This window comes from Primulina tabacum, chromosome 15 (genome assembly GCF_025594145.1).
Source record: "Primulina tabacum isolate GXHZ01 chromosome 15, ASM2559414v2, whole genome shotgun sequence".
NCBI classification, from domain to species: domain Eukaryota; kingdom Viridiplantae; phylum Streptophyta; class Magnoliopsida; order Lamiales; family Gesneriaceae; genus Primulina; species Primulina tabacum.
Window position 1 is genome coordinate 36451523 of NC_134564.1, and position 20667 is coordinate 36472189.

The 20667-nt window shown below is 34.8% G+C and overlaps 3 protein-coding genes across 5 annotated transcripts; 1 reads left to right on the forward strand and 2 right to left on the reverse strand.

Annotated features, from left to right (window-relative positions):
* Positions 1 to 4112: 4112 nt before the first annotated feature.
* LOC142527533 (ras-related protein RABB1c) lies at positions 4113 to 7092 on the reverse strand. The gene is made up of 6 exons (XM_075632369.1): positions 6851 to 7092; positions 6252 to 6391; positions 5686 to 5768; positions 4937 to 5141; positions 4762 to 4830; positions 4113 to 4427 (listed from the first exon to the last, which is right to left on the reverse strand). Exons 1-6 carry the CDS (start codon positions 6894 to 6896, stop codon positions 4335 to 4337), a joined length of 636 nt encoding a protein of 211 aa, XP_075488484.1. The 5' UTR covers positions 6897 to 7092; the 3' UTR covers positions 4113 to 4334.
* A 1888-nt stretch (positions 7093 to 8980) lies between these two features.
* On the reverse strand, positions 8981 to 11419 carry LOC142527951 (E3 ubiquitin-protein ligase RGLG3-like). Its single transcript, XM_075632957.1, has 10 exons — positions 11351 to 11419; positions 10949 to 11152; positions 10655 to 10880; positions 10456 to 10569; positions 10190 to 10367; positions 10003 to 10108; positions 9787 to 9914; positions 9556 to 9703; positions 9417 to 9473; positions 8981 to 9327 (listed from the first exon to the last, which is right to left on the reverse strand). Exons 2-10 carry the CDS (start codon positions 11132 to 11134, stop codon positions 9241 to 9243), a joined length of 1230 nt encoding a protein of 409 aa, XP_075489072.1. The 5' UTR covers positions 11135 to 11152; positions 11351 to 11419; the 3' UTR covers positions 8981 to 9240.
* A 4708-nt stretch (positions 11420 to 16127) lies between these two features.
* LOC142527950 (serine/threonine-protein kinase D6PKL2-like) lies at positions 16128 to 20236 on the forward strand. Of its 3 annotated transcripts, XM_075632955.1 has the most exons (4): positions 16128 to 16451; positions 16800 to 16864; positions 17526 to 18456; positions 19085 to 20236. In XM_075632955.1, exons 3-4 carry the CDS (start codon positions 17657 to 17659, stop codon positions 19956 to 19958), a joined length of 1674 nt encoding a protein of 557 aa, XP_075489070.1. In that variant the 5' UTR covers positions 16128 to 16451; positions 16800 to 16864; positions 17526 to 17656; the 3' UTR covers positions 19959 to 20236. The 3 variants fall into 3 exon arrangements, with proteins under 3 accessions (XP_075489070.1, XP_075489071.1, XP_075489069.1); XM_075632956.1 differs by lacking the exon at positions 16800 to 16864 and having other exon boundaries at positions 16128 to 16562; XM_075632954.1 differs by lacking the exon at positions 16800 to 16864 and having other exon boundaries at positions 16129 to 16451.
* The last annotated feature ends 431 nt before the right edge of the window (positions 20237 to 20667 follow it).

The following is a 20667-nucleotide window of genomic DNA, read 5'->3' on the forward strand; positions in this document are numbered from 1 at the left end:
TTGTAATTAATTAAGTATTTGATTTATTGGAGATATTATGGATAAGTAGAGCTTCTGTATTTGTTGCACACAATGGGGATTTGTTTAGTGCAACCTTCATTTTTTGTAAATAATAATAATAATAATAATGATGATGACGAGGACGATAATATAGACAAAAGAAGAGTCAAAAAATTAGAGAGATTTTTAAATTTTCTCTCAAACGATAATCACATAGTTAAATAATTAAACATATGATTATTGATATGTAATTAAAAGTAAAGAAAGATAAATGATAATTAAATCACCATTTCAATCATACGGAAAGAGCTGAGAAACAGCAGGGCAAACATTCGAGTACTCGAGCAAATCCTGATTCAGCTCAGACATGGGAGACGCCCGGCCTTTGAAACTCGCTTCGCAATCTCTTGCGTAGCCTTCGGCCTCGGCCGCCGATCGATCAAGTTTGTAGTAGATATCCGAATAGATATTATCCAACGCTTTGCTGAGGGAATGAACCGCCAACCTGTAGAAACGTAGGCATTTTTTCATGTCGACCTGGGTTTCATCTTCATGGCCTACTTTCCTGGCGGATGACTAAATACCCGAGCGTGAATTGACCGGCGTTTCTGGCGAGTGGATCGGAGTATATGACTGCGCGGCATAGGTCGTGTTCTTGCAGACCTTGTTTACTAATTCATCGCTCGTGTTGGTGTCTGAGAGGACTTGGATTGAATTTGTGGAGAAACAGGCGATGAAGGTGAAATTCAGGTTGAGATAGCCGACGGAAACCGCCATGATTCAAGTTTGTAATGGAGAAACTGCACTTGGTACACGTTGGATAAAAACTGTGTTGAATGCAATAGTTTGTAAACTGTAAATTACCTCAATTAGATAAACCATAAATTGAATATGTCACTCTATCAACTTGGATTAACATATTTTAGCAAAAATGTAATTTCTTTAAATAAATAGTAAATCTCTTGTGAGACGGTCTCACGAATCTTTATATGTGAGACGGTCAATCCTACCGATATTCACAATAAAAAATAGAAATTTAATGCAATGAGATAGATTTATTACGTCTCATTAAAAAACAATTATGGAATATTTATTACGTATTCTCGATGCTTAGGATGTGACTGAAGACACATTGATTATGCATTTATGAAACCTTTGACATTGCTTGGTCGATCATGCAACTCTCATGAGCCACAATCCCAACAAAATGATACAACATTTCTCAACTTAAAACTTAAATCTTGATTCCTAAATTAGTTTTTGCTTTAAATTTACTATATTAATTTTTAGTAAGATACAACACTACTATATAAATTCTAATAATTCGAGCATTTATATCAGAAATATTAAATTTTGCTTTCTAACCAATGCAATTACTTTAAATAAAATAATAATAATATTGTTTTCAATATTTAAGAGAAATAAAAAATTGTATTAAATATCTTTTTAAAAAATTGAGATGTGAATGGTATTGTAATTTTTTTTAAATGAAGATAAACCAATAAACGCATGTGTTGCTAAAATTTATTGTAAAAGATGAAGACATAGTGTTATGAACCGAGTACAAGATCACAAAAATTCGTGTGAGACAATATTATGAGTCAATTTTGTGAAACTAATATCCGATCCGATCCGATCCGACCCAACTCATGAAAATATCACTTTTATACCAAAATTATTACAATACATGATAATTATAGATCGTGTCAACTTGTCTCAAAGATAAAAATCTATGAGACAGTCTCATGAGATAATACTCTTAAAAGATATGTCAGTGTAAACAAAACTCCACAAAATATGAGAATATATAAAATAGCCATAATTTTCTTCCTAGCTTGTGGAGTCTGGTCTAATTACGAATTTATTGCACTGATTTCTTTTAAATTCGACTAGAGTTTTAAGTTTTTCTGTTGACGAAATATTAATATATTATAGTAAAGTAAATATTTTAATTTTTTTAATGACCACAAAATCCGCACCCACCATGAATACGTTATACCACCCATGGCTAAAAGGAAAAGAAAACGAGCAGCAAGGATCCCGTAATGAAGACAATCTGTTTACATTAACATACGATTGATTATTGATCTCAAAATCAAGAAAGATCAAATGATAACTAAATCACCGTTTGAATCATCTGGAAAGAACTGAGAAACAGTATCACAGATATTGGAGAACTTGATCAAGTTCTCATTCATCACAGACGGGCGATGCCCGCCCAGGGCAGTGGCGGAGCCACTTTCATTGTTACCCGGGGACCCAATATTAATTGGGTTGTCCAATATATTACAAGCACTATACAGTCTATACTAACTGAGTGATATTTGAATAAAATATAATTAGCAGTTCAACATGTCAAAGTGATGCCATAATTACATTTACACAGTGTTAACAATCAATGGATGACTTGTTATTATTTTGAAAAAACTCTGAGGCTACACATTTTGGATGATGGATAAACTGCAATCATAGTATCACGCAGATTTTCTTGGGGAAAAAATAGCCGTGAATATATGTTTTTCTTAGAAATTGTTAAAAAGATGTTTGATTATGACATAATCATTCATGCAAGACTCTTCTTCTTTCGGATGTATTTTTTTCGGGTTGTATAAATTATCTTATCACAAGGGTCTGCCCAAAACTTGTCCGGAATAAGTACCCACACGCATCAAACATGTATAAGATCGGCTTGCCCATCTCTTTGCGGGGATGGAGATCACCATTTTTGTGGGAAAAGATTACCAAAAACGGAACCATATATACGAGACAAGGTGATTCGCCACTGATATTTAACTTATTATATAAATGATGGATCATCAAATCTCTAGTCTGGCCTTGTTCAAACCAACATCAAGAGGCTGATCGATTGCGAAGCTCCAAATGCAATCTACCGGTTCTAGATCATCAACTTGGAACAATGACCGCAAACTGTCATCATCAGACTTCTTACAATGCAAATTTTGATCATGGGCCGTTGGAATAAGTAGATTTTGTGCGCATGATTGATCAAGATTCGATGCCAAAGAGCTCGAAACTTCTTCGTCTATGTAATGACATGGTGCAAATGTATCTTCCGGCTCTTCGAAGTACTCGTTCCCTTTATAGATCACGCCCTCTTTCAGCCAAGGAAAATCAAATACTCCTACGCCATCCCCGAAATCACAACTCTTTTCTTTAAGCATCAAATCGTCCAGGACGCTAAATTCGGATTTCTTCCCTTTCTTGGATTCTTTTTTGTCTTCTCCATGATCTCTTGTCCTCTTCCTGGTTTGTGTGTTCTCTAGCTCTCCAGGCTGATCCATGTCTTATTGCCGCTGTCTGAAAACAAGAAAATAATAAAGAAAGAGACGTATAGTTACATGAAAAGGTTCATATTTCAAGATTAGATTAGATGAAAGTGATGAAGAGAGGAGGATCTTTATGGCTGGCTTCTGTTGTTTGCTTTGTGTTTTTATCCCTTCTTTTGGGGCCAATTTTCATGGGAGCTGTGTTGGGTTTGCGTTTGCTTCAAAATGAAGATCGTTTTTAGTCACACGCTATGTGATTTGAAGCTAATTAAAACCGTTTTCTGGACACATGGAGAACGAGGGAGTGCAAACAATTACACACCGTTCAACCTTATCTCCTCGCATCTCTTTCTGACACTGTACCGTGTGTGCATACAACTGGATATCGATGAAATTTGGCATAACAAAATCCTACATTTACGGTTCTTTCCCTTATCGGGATTTCCTCAGTCCCTTTAATACATACAACCTTTGGATGAGACAGATCGTAAAAAGAGCTCGTTTTGCGCTCATACATACTTTCTTTAAATAATTTGTTTGAAATTTTGCCATACACTAGGCCCCGATAATTCTATCAAATTAACATGCTTTGCTCTAGTTGTGAAGGGGTCAAGGTACCTTCTCTATTCTGAAGGGGTATAAAGGTCTTTCAAGTTTTTTTTTTGGTAACAGACTATATATGTTTAACCATAATATTATTAGATTTGGGCGAAAAGAATCACCATAATCCGAGTGTCTCTCCACGTGAGGAAATAGACAAATATTTTGAATGCATTTGTAGCAATCATATTTCATCGAATATACGGCCCACACTCCATATCGAGGTAAACAAGGGAAACAGAGAAAACTTGACCATATAAAACAAATCTAACAGAGCTTGCTTCTAGTTTGCAGCTTGATACAACACCTTTGTACAATGATTGAGAATGCACCGTCGAATTTATATTCGAGCGAAACCATACAATGATTGAAACCATATAATGAAGTATGCACACAAAATGTTGAATTGCTTAAAAAAAATATTTCACTAGTGCTTCCAAATATATCTCAGCCGCAGCAACCTCCAGCTTGAGATGAAGAACCATCCCTCCCACCAGATGGGCCAGGTATTCCACCATAACCAACTTTTATTCCAAAAGACTACAAAATAAAAACCAATTATTATAATTTCTTGCAAATAGATATAGATTATTAAGTATGAGTAGCGCAACAAAAGAAAAATCACGGTCAATGAAATGTTTAACGGCAAGTGGGGCAAAAAATCTCTTTTTTAAAAATTTTGCTTGATAGTATACATCCTAATATGAGCTATTTGAGGGTGAAAAGACTTATTTTGGTTTGTTGACTGGCAATAAAATCAGATGCCACAAATAAGAGCCATTTATTCTAGGATGAGAACACTACAGACGTTCTTAATCAAGATCTACAAAAGGAGAATGATAGTACTCATTACCAAAAGGAGAAAGGAGCTAACCTCGTTTGACACGTCAAAAACCCCATCTTGGATTTTCTTATATATTGTTGCAGCTGTTTTTATAAACGCCTGCAGATAATGCTTTGTAAATGAAAATAGAAAAAAACGGAATGGATAAAAAAAGGTGCATTGTACAAGGCATTGGGGTGTCCAGTTTCCTGAACTGATTCATCACCTCCTCGACGTTTTGAGCAGTTTTTGCAGATGCTTCCATGAAAAGCAATCCATGTTCTTTTGCAAACTGTTCTCCTTCTTCAGTGCTAACAGCCCTTCTGTGAGCAAGATCACACTTGCTTCCTATCAAAATTACTGTCATGTTAGGATTTGCATGCTGTCTTGCATCTTCTAGCCAGCTAGCCAAGTGATTAAATGTTTCCCTCCTGACATGTGGTAAAGGAAAGAATCTTTCTTAACATCAAGTACACTGAAGTTGGGAAAGGCTTTTGACAAATTTTTTAATGGCTCAACCCCTCTCGCGTCATGATGACACATAGTGATAGAGGAATAGTTGTAAAGGGGTGGTAATTCAATTTTTTCTCTTAATATTTCTACTATATTAACTTCAGTGAAATATGCACGCAGGCAATCATATGATGTGAAATGCAAGTATTACGTGCTGAAACAAAGGTGCTCAAACTATTAGTCGTTCTTGACCACCTTCTGTGTCATCAATTCCACAATCATACATTAACAAGACCATGAATATAGAGTCTTTAGCCATACTCTCATACTAGACCAAAACTTTAAGTTCAAAGAATCAGAAGAAATATTATAGATCATCCAGTATAACAAAATATGGAACTCTTCCACAGAGTTGCAACCTTTTGGAAGTTCAGATAGTGTTCTTTTTTGGGAAAAAAATAATCAAGATAAAAATCACCAAGTCTCTGTACATGAAACATTACACACAGATGGAAGAGCTACCTGGTGATATCATAGACCAATAGAGCACCAGCAGCTCCTCTGTAGTAAGACCTTGTGATGGATCTAAAGGACTCCTGTCCAGCCTGAGAAATTGATCTAACTTAGATACAGGAATAGAATAATGATCCTTGGGCTTACCAGCTTTACAACTTTCAGAAAATTCATTCGCAAACCAATACGTAACTCAGTTTCGATTAATGAACAACCAGTAGGCATTAGCAAGAATTCCAACAAAATGCAGTTTCAAGATCTGGGACGAACTGGAAAAGCTATTTGAATACAAGAAGTTAAAACTCTACAAGGTAAGGTACTCAACATGTATAAAGAAAAAATCTGCTGTTTCTATAACTCAGATTGAGATTGTGTTCAAGTTATTTAATCTAAATAATATTTGACTCTCTACGTCTTTATAACATCATTAATCTTTAGTCTCATCTTATTTGAAAATGTTGAATTTAAAAGCAAGTAGTAACAGCGTCCCAGTAAACCATCGCAATAATAGACAGAAGAACATGCTTGCTACCATTACAACTTTAATTTGCATGATTTCTGAAATCAATATATACCGTGTCCCATATTTGAAGCTTGATGGGCTTAGAGTCAATAGTAATCATCCTCGCTCCAAACTCAACTCCAATAGTTAAGTCATGCACCGGCTGGAACCGCTTGTCAGTAAATTGAAGAAGAAGACATGATTTTCCCACTCCTGCACAGAAAAATGCTGTGTCACTGGGATTTTACTCAATCAACCATCCAATGTAGCTCGAACATGAAACACCAATCAATCTAGTTGGTCGGCTAATTGGGCCTTTTTCTAAAAACCTTAAAACTGCCAACTGCTACTGATTGGCTTCACTTTACATAAGATTAGGTCAAACAATTGATATCTCAAACAAAGACTAGAACTTTACACGACCCATCTAATCTAATCATCCAAACTTTATCTATATTGTTCTATTTCAAGAAGAGCAGACCACACCCATAAAAAAAACTCAATCTTCCTCAAATATCAAACAACAACATACAAGGAAAAATACACACTGATAAAGAGTATCATATTCCAATTGTACTAAACAAAACAAATCTCGAAATAACAACGATTTTAAAAAATGACAGAAATCTAGAAACGGCAAAAAGAAGGAGGAGGCCGAAAAGCAGAAATTACCCGTATCGCCTATAATTATATACTTGAAAAGATATGCGTAAGACATAATTTTTTCGAATCTTGAATTGGAACTTGGAATATCTGGATCGGGAAAGAGACGGATAATCTGGAATTCGTGAAAGAGAGCGTGAAGATGATGATGAACGAGGAAAGAGTCATGATTCGCGTATTTATTCACGAAGAAAAAAAAGTCAAATTCAATATGATTGTCGAGACGTTCCAGCGAAGCACAGATGCTTGGAGAAGTGTTTTTTTTTTAACAAAAAAAAAAATTAAGAATTTAAATTAATTGTTTTTTTTTAATTGTTAATTGTTTCTTTCTAAAAACACGTATTCACGTTAATTATATTTTTAAATATATATATATATATATATTTTTAAAGCATTTAATGTAATTCAATAGTTATATAAAAAATAATAACAACCACACCTATAAAAATTAAATGTTTGATCATTGTTATCATATATATACACATCTATTTGTATTATTTTATTTAAAAGAAGAACAGATCATTTTGGCTTTTTCAAGAATAATACCTCTTCATTTAATTCAATAATATGTATATAAATTATTGTTTTCTAAGCAAATAATAAGTCTACTACATATTTATGTTAACAACTCTTTACATTTGAGAGATCTCACTAATTATTTCATAATTAATTTGTCATAAATTGCATGTATCATATAACATCCCCATTTTCCCATTTTAAAGTTTTTATCATATGGAGAGCTATTCACGATTTCACATATATAAGACCTCAATAGGAAAAAAAAAAGATTATTATGGCTATTTTTTTAATCAACTAGTGGAACAATTAAGAAATACTGCAAACTATTTGTCTATTGCGCTTTACTTTGGTTGTATGATTGGTATTGTCATATAATAAATTACAAGCATTGTTACATTTGAAATTAATTTTCAAAAAATATTGGTCTATTAGGTAAAAATATTTTCCAGTTTTATATATATATATATATATATATATAGACACACACACAACCCCACAATTATATGTGATAAGATCAATCACTAATGAATTATTACACATTTATCTATAAATAATTACTACAATGATCGCTTCAACGAAAGGGCTTATCCCAAAGCTTAAACAATAATAATTAATCACGGGGTTATGATTTTTAATCAACATCGGAAAAGACGCTAACGACGTCGGTGCAGCCGACCTTTTTCCTCAATCTCTCGGCCAATTTGACGATGTCGGTCCCGTTTCCTATGATCACCACTTGGTTTTTCTGCTGCCCCGTCTCGCGCTAGTGATTCAATACCTAAATAACAAAGAAGAAATTATGGAGGATAATTAATATAAAAAGATATAATTTACATTACAATAACTGAACATTTTGACGAACCGCTAAAGCTTTTCTTGGGCATTTTGGGCAAGGCAAGTTTTACTTGGAACACGATTCTTTTAATCAAAATCAGGAAATTGAAATGAATTAATGCTCATTGGAACTAAATTATTGAATAACAACAGTACTTATACGTGAGAAAATTAATTTTACACTGCAGACCTTCATCTTTGAATTAATTTTAAATGAAATGATTTTGACTAAGTTCGAAACTTGGAGATGAAGGGTAAGGTATAAAATTATATAAATCAGACAATTCTATTTTATTTTTTAAAAATATTTTTCAGGTTATTAAATTCACCTTTACTTGGTACCTTTTATCTTGAGTCTTACTGAAAGTTGCTAGTTTTTTCTGTGATGTCGTGATGCATATTCCTTTGGGTATTTTGCATTGCTGTTAGATGAAAATTGTGATATATGTCGGAAGATCAGTTGTGTTTCCAAGAGGTCTTGCCGATGGATATCGCGATTTTTATTCACATTATACGCGTTAATTAACGCTTCAACTTTAAAAACAACAAATATTATGCATTACTTAAGCATTTTTAACATTTATTCATATAAAATAAAAGAATTTATTGATACTTACTTGGTATATTTCTATTGTTTCGAACTCTAAATTAACTATATTTTATTCGCTACTAAATTTTATCATATGTTTTAGTTTTAAATTTTTAGTCAAGCCAATAAATTGATATATCAGTCTATTTTGCGCACACAATACACCAACACATCTGCGTTCCAGATTGATATAAAAGTTTGCACACAAAAAAATATTACAGAAGATTTACAAGTCGAACAACAAGGCTGTGTATTTTCACACAACACACACATGTATCCTTCCTTTCCTTTCGGGGAGACAAAAAAGGGGAAACCTGTGAGAATCCTGGACGCATATGATAAAAGAGTAAAGACTATATAAACGTAATATACACTCTGTTTAAGGTTCGCAAGCCATCGCAAAATCCACACCGTGTCAACCAATATTTCTTGAATCTGAACATCGGAACTTATAACATCAGCTGGATGAGAGTCTGATTCTATTGGTTATCTCCATCGAGCAAACGGGGCACCAGTGAAGATCAGTGCTACACTCATAGCATACCTGCACATCAGCACATGCACAAAGTTTATGTACTCAGAAAATTTATATGTCCTAACAATGCAATCTTTCTGACTCACTGTTTTGCTTACCGTATGTCCACATCCGAGTGCGACATCCCATTTGTTCCCGTAGCAAACCGGGCAGTTCTGCGGGGCATCAGCTGAGTAAACTCAGGATGAAAGATGGTAATAGATGGATGTGCTAATTTATATTGTGCGAGGAATTTACCATGGTACTGGGGGACGGGGGACAGTAAGCCGTGGAAGCTGTTCGAGAGGAGCTGCTCGTCGTGGGGGGATACAGGGAAGCATACTGTTGCCTATAGTTTGTTGTTGGAGGAGGCAATGGATCTTTTGTGATATTACCTCTCCTCTTGCTGCGGAATAACGAGCGGTTAGTCTCAGGCGATGCTTATGTCAAAGCACGAGAATTGTTAGAAAAAGAGACACATTTACTTACCCCAATAATTGAAGCTCCAGTGTTGCCTTGTATTGTGAGGGGATTTCCATTAATGCCCACAGGGCAAACTCTGCTTCCCGCTGAGTTAACGGGATGTCTTTCGACATGATTTTTGTAAAATTAACAAACTGCATCCTAAAATGGGTGAATTTTCTGCTCCTACATATATTCAGTACATGATCATGTTTAGGAGTGATGATTTTGGAAGTTTTTGACCTGAATATTATCAAAGGCTCTGGCTGGAATGTTGTCGTCGAACTCCTTCATTGTGTCCCATGGCCCGTCTCCAACTCCAACCACGATTATCGACAACGGGTACATGCTGCAAGACAGACAACAACACAAATAAACCAAATATTTCTTATCTAGCTAGGCCAAAAAAATCCATTTTCATTTCAATAACCTTGCTTTCACAATCGCATCGGTTGTGCTGCTCTCTTGAGGACTAAACTGCCCCACTCCGGTGTCAACACTTCGTGTCACCTGCCCGTCAGCTATGATCAAAAGTACATGATACTGACCACCACTGTCATCAACTATTCCGATTGCGGTTTCGATTATCGGGCCAAATGATGTTGGTCCTACACCAAGAAAGTCAGTTTAGGCAACCCAAAAGCTCAAATTTCAAGAAAATGATAAAACATCGTGAGCCCATAGAAATCCGTCGACCTGCTAACTTAATGTCTCCTACAAGCTCTCTGTATCGATTCAACGCCTCCTCGAATCCATAGCAGGGCCGATGGTTTGGATAAAAGCTGAACACATCTCGATCGTGGGTAGTTACTGCAAGAATCAATCAACATATTCAACACTGCTGATCAAATTTCATGGTAAAATAACTGTTATATATTTACACTGACACACATACCGTCACCAAAGCCGAAACAAGGAATGAGATTATCCTCATCAAAAGTCGAAAGAGTCCTTCCAATAATGGAGATGGCATGCTCGTATGGATTTAAGTCATCCCCAAGGTGATGCAGACTCTTCCCGTTGAAAGACTTCTTCCCCGTCCATTCATTGCTTTTCGTGAAGTCAATGGCAACGATGAGATTAGAGGATTCGAGACCGGAATCAACAAGAGCTTGTGTCACCTGAAACATAAATCAAACACGATAAATACTCAAGAAACAATTAACTCAAGTAATATCTGATAATTGACCTGTTCGAGAGAATTATAGTCGTCGTGAATTCTCAGATACTTTTTTTGAAACTCGGTTGCTCTGTCATATTCAGAACTAAAGTAGCTTTCTGCATGAGCATGACGGGGAGAAGAGCTCGAACGAGATCCACGGCTGAACGAATCATGGCGTCTTGTGCTGCCATTGCTGGATGGTTTTGCACCCATGCCGTAAAATATCGAAAACTGCTCAATGCAAAAAGATTCCAGTCAGCATCGATCTAATACATAAGCCATGATTCTCCGAAATATTTTGAAATCCAGGGATGCATGAATCAAGATTTTTTCCTAGTTCGTGCATTCTTTGAAAGTGTAGAACCAAGTTAATCGCCGATCAAATTAAATCAAAGTGATTTTATTTTCTTTTTTCAAAAACATTCTTACCTGAGAAATATATAATGACGACGATGGAAGGAAAGAAAGACAGTAGCTGAGGGGACTTTAAGGGCAAAACTAGAAGGGAATGAATGAAATAGCCATTTTTCTGCCTGAAAGGTCACGTTAACTGAGAAGTTGACTTCTTAATATATATATATTGCCTCGCCCAAATGAGATATATGATACTCCATTTTTAACATTCTTGATTGAATTTTCGACTTTATATAAAACTATATATAAATTCTTTTCGTCAACGTCGACTTGATCATGCCGGTGTTGAGGAATAAATACTGTTTAAAATATTCCACCAACGGAATCGCACGCTCAATAATTAAAGACACAATTGCTAAATTAATTTCGTCGAATTTGGCACCAAAAATCAACCAAGTCTTGTCAGCTACTTCTAATAAGGTTCCATAGCTGTTTGAAGTTTCTGTAATGAAGAACTGACCACCTTAATGCATGGTGGCTATTTATTCAGTATTTACCAGACTGTCCTAACTTGAACTAGGTCTGTAAGATTCAAACCAATTTGTTTTTGGTATTTTTTTTGTTTTAATTTGGTAAAAATACCAAGCACTATTTGTGAAATAGGGACCTAGCAAATTAAACGAGCATGCAGATAAGTAATCTTTTAATAACTAGTTCAAACTCAGTTGAGTGGCGTTCTTTTATTTGGCAGATTTTCTTGGTGGGTAGGGGAAACTGGATAAATTGGAAATCAGTACCCATGACCAGGAAATTCCTCTCGGCGGTTGCGATATTATTATCATTACTATTATCTATAATCACTATATGTATTATTAAATTTTGTTGATGTCACGATAATTTTTTAAAAATATTGACATTTAAAATTATAAATTATTCTATTTTCATTTAATAAATATATATTTTATTAAATTTATGTTTTATTTATCACTAACATATTTATTTTCAAAAATTTGTAGAACTATTGAAATATCTATGTAATTTTATATATCCAAGTTTTTGAATTTTTAAATGATTATATCATTATTAATATACAAAATTATTATAGAACACATTAGATTAAAAATAACACAAAAAACAGCGCACACATTTTGTATGCAAAAGTTCTCTAGTTATTATTAATAATCCACTTGTAATTATGCCCATCATGATTAATATTATCATACCCATGACTCACAATCCCCATGCAAGTCAAAGATATATATTATTATACCATCGTTTCTGTTCGAGTTGACGTAGTAGGTGAATATTTGATCAGTAATTCAAAACCAGCACATATTTCCAACGAATTTGTCACACTGAAGTGCAAACTATTGCGTTAATCTGGAAATTTGTATAATGTATACCGAATAATAACTACTTGACTATTACCTCATAAAAAAAGAGAGTTTATTATACAATCAAATCTTATTGATGCAATTCACATGAATACCGGAAAGCTTTTCCCGATCAAAAGTGGGGCAAAATTGGCTTTGTTAAAGTTATTTTTTCCACATTCCATTAAGACGGACTAATTTATATGCAAAAATTTATGTGAGATGATCTCACGAGTCATATTTTGTGAGACAGATCTCTTATTGGGTCATCCATAACAAATATTACTTTTTATTGTGGATATCGGTAAGATTGACCCGTCTCACAGATAAAAATTTGTGAGACCATCTCACAAGATACCTACTCTAATTTATATATTTTCGTTTCTATTTAAAAATTTGTCCTAAACTACCCTGTAATTTATAAATTATATTCCAGTTATACCGATGGCTTTATTTTGAATCTACATCTTTGTATTTGTGGCGCGTGGCGGATAATCGTCTTTTAATCCGATATTTTTTCTATATAAAAATAAGTTAGCATTTAGTTTCACCTCTTACATTTTGTTATATATTTTTATTCTTTAATCTCTTCCACCTAAATTGCATGACTTTCTAATATAATGTTTATTATTCTTTTATATTTCTAATTTTTTTTTTTTTGAAAAGTGGAAAAATCCCTGCTCCTATGTTAGCCATATCCCGAACATAATTAAGCCCAAGCCCATTTACCTTTGCCCCTTCAGGCCCACAATTTGTGAAGCCTTTAATTCACCTGCCATGTTCTGGAGCAATATTAAAGTTATTCACGTGTTATCAATGAAATGCTATAAAAGGGATATGAGAAGGGATTTTTTCATTTAGCTGGTATATATAAAATTTTAATTCTACGGTTGTCAAGAAATTACGTGAGATGGTCTCACAGGTCGTATTTTGTGAGACATATTTCTTATTTGGGTTATCCATGAAAAAATATTACTTTTTATGCTAAGAGTATTATTTTTTATTGTGAATATCGGTATGGTTGACCCGTTTCACAGATAAAGATTCGTGAGACCGTCTCACAAAAGACCAACTCTTGAAGGTTTAGTAATGAAAATATTTAAATGCTTCAAAAATTACTTACATTACACAAATAAAAAAAAAAGTTGGCTGCACCCGAAACCAAATTTTGTCTAATTAAATGACCGAACCCAAAACAAGCGAATTTATATGGCTAATTTGGTTGTTTTCCCTTTTAGTTTATATGTCAATTAAAATGACGACGTAACTAAATAATAAAGTTGACAGAAATAAAAATATATTAATTACCCAATTTATCAAAATTTTATTAATGAAATAATTAATATATGAGTGATGAGAGTGGAGATCAGCACTAATTAACAATAATTAACAAGTTAAAAAAGCAGGAACAGAGAAAAAAAATTTGAATTAAATTATTTCAACCATTCAAATTTAAAGCAACTTAATATTTGTAAGTTTGGACTTTGGAGTCGTAGTCCTAGTTAAGCTGGTTCCTTTATATTGAATTGAATTGATTGAATACTAAAGAATTTGATCAACCTGCACGTTATAGATATTCTTCGTCAAGCAATTGTGGTACAGAATTCGATTTCTTCGGGGTTATGAATTCCACCATCTTATTCTTATTCCTAAAAACAAAGGATTTAAAAGATTTCAAGTAATGCTTTGATTCGTAGGGTGACACAATAAATGACGCGTGATATAAAAATGATAAATCAATATATATGCTCATAATCTTCTGTTCTAAATTATGCTACACTTTGTTGAAACAAGCTAGATTTACACGAATTATTACACTAAGATGAGTAGGTTTATTGTGAGAGTATCTCACAGACCTATATCCACGAGACATGTCGATCCGACTTATATCTACCATGAAAAATAATAGTTTTAAAATAAAATTAATATTTTTTATGAGTTGAATGAAATTATATATTATTATCACAAAATTAATTTATGAAACGTTCTTACAGGTCTTTTTACACGTAACCGTGCCAATTAAATCCGTCCCAAATCACATGCATGTCAATATTTGGATGATAATGATTTACAACCAACTTGCTTGCATGTAATCAATGGGAATTCATGTAGAGGGGCCTTTATAACATCGGGGCACACCATGGCTAACTTATATATCCCAACTCATGATCTCGCACGTGCCCTCACGCTACCACACGTGTATGTATGGTACGTAAGTGCACACGCTAAAAAAGTAGATAGCGAAATCTAAGTTCCGTGCCTTGTCTCACAGTGGCAATGGCATATCGGATGTTGGGCCTCGTTTGCCTAATTTTTAGAGAACATTTATATTATTTTTAAAGAAAAAAAATTATTCACTTATAATATTAAATAAAAATAAATGCATAATTCACATGCCAATTAATTGGGAAGTATTGGGCATTTTCCAGTTTTCAACAATGGTTTTCGATGAAAGGGAATTAATTTTATTGTTCTAATTAAGTTCATTTTCGTTTAAATAGTATATTTATGAATATGATTTCTTTTTTGTGCGGATATATTCATTAATTCGGGTATCAATTTTAGAATTTAAAGTTGGCCCTCACGTTGGTCGATATTTTGGATTTTGCCAGTAGAAGAGCGATAATTGTATCCACGGAATTTGTAGCATTCGTTTTCACTTATGGTCCAATCGCCTTCAATTACATAAATTATTCTAAATCAAATATATAAGGTCCCGTTTGGTTGGGGGGTCTTTCAACTATGTGGCCAAAATCTTGTATCACCAATAATATTACGTCATCACATTTAATATTGAATTAGACTCACTCCCATCGGTTTCATTTTCATATTTTAAAAGGCATAATTGTTAGTCTGAAAAAAAAAGGTTAATAACAAGTGGGTCTTAAGACCGACTCACGGATCTTGATTTGTGAGACGGGTCAATCCTACCCATATTCACAATAAAAAGTAATACTCTTAGTATAAAAAGTAATATTTTTTCATGGATGACCCAAATAGATACATGTCTCACAAAATACGACCCGTGAGGCCGTCTCACACAAGTTTTTGTCTACATCAAGAAAGAAAAACCGTTTCCAAAAAAAATTAAAATCTAATGTAAAAATTAACTACCCAAAATTTTTGTGTTTTTAAATTGAGTAGGTCTCTTGTAAGACGGTTTCACGAATATTTATATATGAGACTTGCCAACTCTACCGATATTCATAATAAAAATATTATACATATATCATCGACTGGAATCACGTGATTTGAATAAAGGAAGAAACGATGGAAGTTAAAATCAAATTGGACAGATCTATTAATTTATATTTTTAACATTTTTTTGATCAGAGAAGATTGATAGTTATAATTGAATTACGAACTTTAAATTTATCTTAAATTTTAGATCTCGACAAATGTGCTACCGTTCATCGGCTAATCTAATCTAACACTTAAACAATACAACTTTGATTTACTCGAAAAAATAAAATAGGATTGAAAGGTTGATTTTGCACTGCGCCTTTTCAGTTTTAGTTTGACCGCATCATCCCTCCACTCTGTGTCGTGATCGGCCTAATAGTTTATCCAGAAATGGAGATGCTCCAGAGTTGCTTTTTATTTATTTATTTATTTTTTAAAGCATTTAATTTCATTCAATTGCTGTTTCTTTGGGTCTCTCTCTCCTCCACTTATTAGTTGTCATTCACAGCAAGAAAATACCAATAACAAAAAACAAGGCTATGGGGCAGTTGCTTTTCCTTCCCATCAGATTCTTTTGACTGCCAAACCTGAGCTCCAATCTTTGATCATTGCTGATTTAGGTGCTGTTCTTTTTCCATCCTTCAAGCTCGCAAACTTTTGGGTTCTTGATTAATGGTTCTGGACCTTTGATGTCAAGCTACGTGCAAATGGTTTTTTGATTGTGGATCTGGGTTGGATTTTTCTTTCAAATGTGGATTTTCTTGATCAAGATCCCATTTTTAACGCTGGATTTCCCTCTAATCGAGTGTTCTGATGAATTGTTTGTTTTGTGTATGTGAAGTGACTGCATGTAATCGTAAAACTGCTGCATTTGTCAGGAACTGACTTGATTTAGTTCATCTTTACTTTTTATCTGGTGGTCCTTGATTCCCTGTTTGAATTTTATTTTTCTGGGTTGAATCTTTCAGGTTTTCTGGAAGTAGGGTTGATTTTATAGTTTTGCTAAAAGCCTCTTTCTGGGAGAAAAGTAACTGTATGGACTTTGGGGTTATACGGCTCACACTATTCCCTACTGTGCTATTACTGTCTTTTTAACCTTTTTTCTTGATGAAAATTTTCCATCTTTTTTCTTATTCCAATTGATATATCGTAAAGCTTTGTGCAGCTTTGAGTGGGAGCTTTCGAGTATGTATGCATGTATGTGTGTGGGCGTTTGAATTCGTTCTTTAGATTGAGATTTAGGCCCTTGGCTGTTTTTAGATTGTTTCCTGAAAAATCTTATCTTTGACAGTTTGTTGCGGTTTGGGGAACTTGAGCAATGCTATCTGTCATCTGAATCATTTAAGACACTGCGACTATTTTTCACTGAGATCTATTATATGAGCATTGCATATTTTTACTCCTTGCCCGTCTAAGAATCATTCTCACTGATGCTTCCTAGACTCCTAGTAATTTGTGAATACTATTTCTCTATGCAGTGAGCATGATTAAGGCTTTTTGGTGATGTTTTACTACGTTTAGTAATTGAAACTCAGTAAATAGTTTTTTTATATGAGCATGATTAAGGCTTTTTGGTGATGTTTTACTACGTTTAGTAATCGAAACTCAGTAAATAGTTTTTTTATATAAAAAAATAGTAAATTATGTAGTTATATATAATGACTGTTAGTAGCTTAATAGCTTTTCCTTCACAGGCTTGTGCTTCTTCAGAGTCGGTGCTGATAAGATGTTTGGGTGTTAAATCAACATGGTCAATTCTGTTATTGCTGCGGCTGCTAAACATATTAGCTGCATCTAGCCTTAAGATAAGCCTGTTGTTTCTCTGATGGCCTCAAACTATGGAGCTATATCAGCAGATTCTGCTGGATTAACTGCGCTGGTGACTGTACAAGCTGATGAATCAAAAACATCGCCGAATGATCTCAACGAATCCTTAGAAGATCTGTCATATGGTAACATAGATTCGAACATTTCTTCCATTGGATCAGATCTTGAAACAAATGAGATTGGAAGTTCTATTGACCAAGAAAAGAAAAACGGGCAAGGAAGTGTAAAGAACAGTTCAGTTTCTGCAAAAGTTAGTGATGGAGCAAACAATGTTTCTAAAACCAGTGGCAAAATAAGCGATAATGACGATCTTGTTGAGAGTGGGAAGAGCAGCGTGTGTCGAGAAAGCACAAGTAGTAACGTGAGCAATGAAAGCACGTGTAGCAGTTTTAGTTGCAGTATAAGTAAGCCCCATAAAGCAAATGATATACACTGGGCTGCCATCCAAGCTACCAGAGCAAGAGATGGTATATTGGGGTTGAGCCAATTCAGGCTGTTGAAAAGATTAGGTTGTGGAGATATTGGGAGCGTTTACCTGGCTGAGTTGAGTGGAACAAAATGTTACTTTGCCATGAAAGTAATGGATAAAACGTCTCTAGCCAGCAGAAAGAAGCTCCTTCGTGCTCAAACTGAGAGAGAGATACTGCAATCCCTGGATCATCCCTTTCTTCCGACTCTTTACAACCATTTTGAGACTGACAAGTTTTCTTGTCTGGTGATGGAATTCTGCCCTGGAGGAGACCTACACACTCTTCGACAGAGACAACCTGGGAAATATTTCTCCGAGCAGGCTGTGAAGTAAGATAAATTTGGACCAATATGATAGTGAAATTGAATACGTACCTGTTTTGCTTTTCTGGTTGGGAATATCTGCCATCATATCGTTTGTTTTTCATTTATATTATTGTTTCACACCTTATATATGGAGCTCATCACCTTCTTGCTCGTGATTCCATGCAGTTGATGGTATCCTATTTCGCAGTTGATGGTATCCTATTTCGCCGTTGATCAATTTCAAATTCCCCTCCATCTTATTTTATTTTGGCAAACGATTTTTCTTCAAAATGGACTATTTAAAGTTAGGATTCTCTTTGAAGTTATATGATCAGTAAATATGTAACATATAATAGTTGTTTAGCCCTCCCTCTATCTAGTTGGAATGAAAGATTTTTTCCTCTGCAGCCTGGCTCTGGCATATTAAGACGGTTATTCTTTGCTGTAGAGACAAATTATTTCTTATTGATGTACCATCAAATAACTTCTCATGCAATAGCCTTTTACTTTGTTTTGTTATTTGTAGTTTCGCAGAAACACGAGCCTTGAATTTTATGATTGAAGCACATATTATTAATGTTGTTGTATTAAACGTTAACCATGCAATTACTTTGAATAATACAAATTTTTTTTTATCATTTTGCTTTGGCAGATTTTACGTCGCCGAAATCTTGCTGGCTCTGGAATATCTACACATGCTTGGGATCATCTACCGTGACCTTAAGCCAGAAAATGTCCTTGTTAGGGATGATGGTCATATAATGCTTTCAGACTTCGATCTTTCACTTCGTTGCGTTGTTAGTCCAACTTTGGTCAAAACCTCATCCTTCGATTCAGATCCTCAGCATAAAAGTGCTGTGTACTGTGTCCAGCCAGCATGCATCGAACCATCCTGCATCCAGCCATCATGTGTTGTCCCAACGACGTGCTTCGGTCCTCGTCTCTTTTCTAGCAAATCCAAGAAAGATAGGAAGCCCAAGAATGAAGTTGGAAACCAAGTTAGCCCATTACCGGAGCTGATGGCGGAGCCAACTAATGCTCGATCTATGTCATTTGTTGGAACTCATGAATATCTGGCACCTGAGATCATCAAAGGTGAAGGTCATGGTAGTGCTGTGGATTGGTGGACTTTTGGGATCTTTATTTATGAGCTTTTGTTTGGTAAAACCCCATTCAAAGGATCTGGCAATCGAGCAACATTATTCAATGTTGTTGGACAACCTCTTCGATTCCCGGAATCGCCCGTCGTCAGTTTTGCTGCGAGGGACCTGATTAGGGGCTTGCTCGTGAAAGAGCCTCAGCATCGGTTGGCTTATAAACGAGGTGCAACAGAGATAAAACAGCACCCTTTCTTTGAAGGAGTTAACTGGGCTTTGATACGCTGCGCTACCCCTCCGGAGATACCAAAGCCTGTTGACTTTGAGCGGCTACCTGTTCCAGCAGCATGCGCCAAGGGAAAAGGTGATGCTTCTGCTGCTGTTAAGGACCAGAAGGGTGATAAATATCTGGAATTTGATTTCTTTTAGTTCATATTGGTATTTGATGAATCAAGAACTGTTATTATCGAAGATCATGATCAGAAACTCGTGGGATTTTGTTAAATTTTACGTACAAGAACATGGAACTTGACAAGATTTGGCCACACATTCTGTATAATATTTTTTCTGATAATATTCAAAGAAGGGTTGTTGGATATAAGACTTGGTAGGGCCGAATTACATGTGCGCCACGCATCTTTGTATTGTGCTTGTGTATGAAGCAGGCATAGTTAGCTGTGACTTGATATCCATTATTGTTTTGCTTTTTGCTTGAGCTGCAGACCAGAGAAGGTGGCCATAAAAATTTGGCATCTGTCTATATAATTGTGACATCCATTCCAAGCCATGTTGAAGGGGGCCGAATTTAAGTTGAAGCTTTTATTTTTCTGTCCGCCAATTTATCTGTTTCATGCATGGGATGAGTAAAATCAAGAAAGCAGCGATAAAGACCAGAGCCTGGGCCCTCTGGAACATGGCCGTTTATATATATATATATATATATATATATATATATATATATATTTTAATGTTTTTGTATCAAACTGTTGTTGTTTTTGTGTTTTGTATATATTATTTAATAAAAAATTTAAATTATACAAGTACGTCACTTTTAGAAGAGATGATTCAGATGGCTGTCCATAACCAGTGCTCGTTGAATATAAATCCCAAAAACCCAAAAAAATTATGAGACGATCTA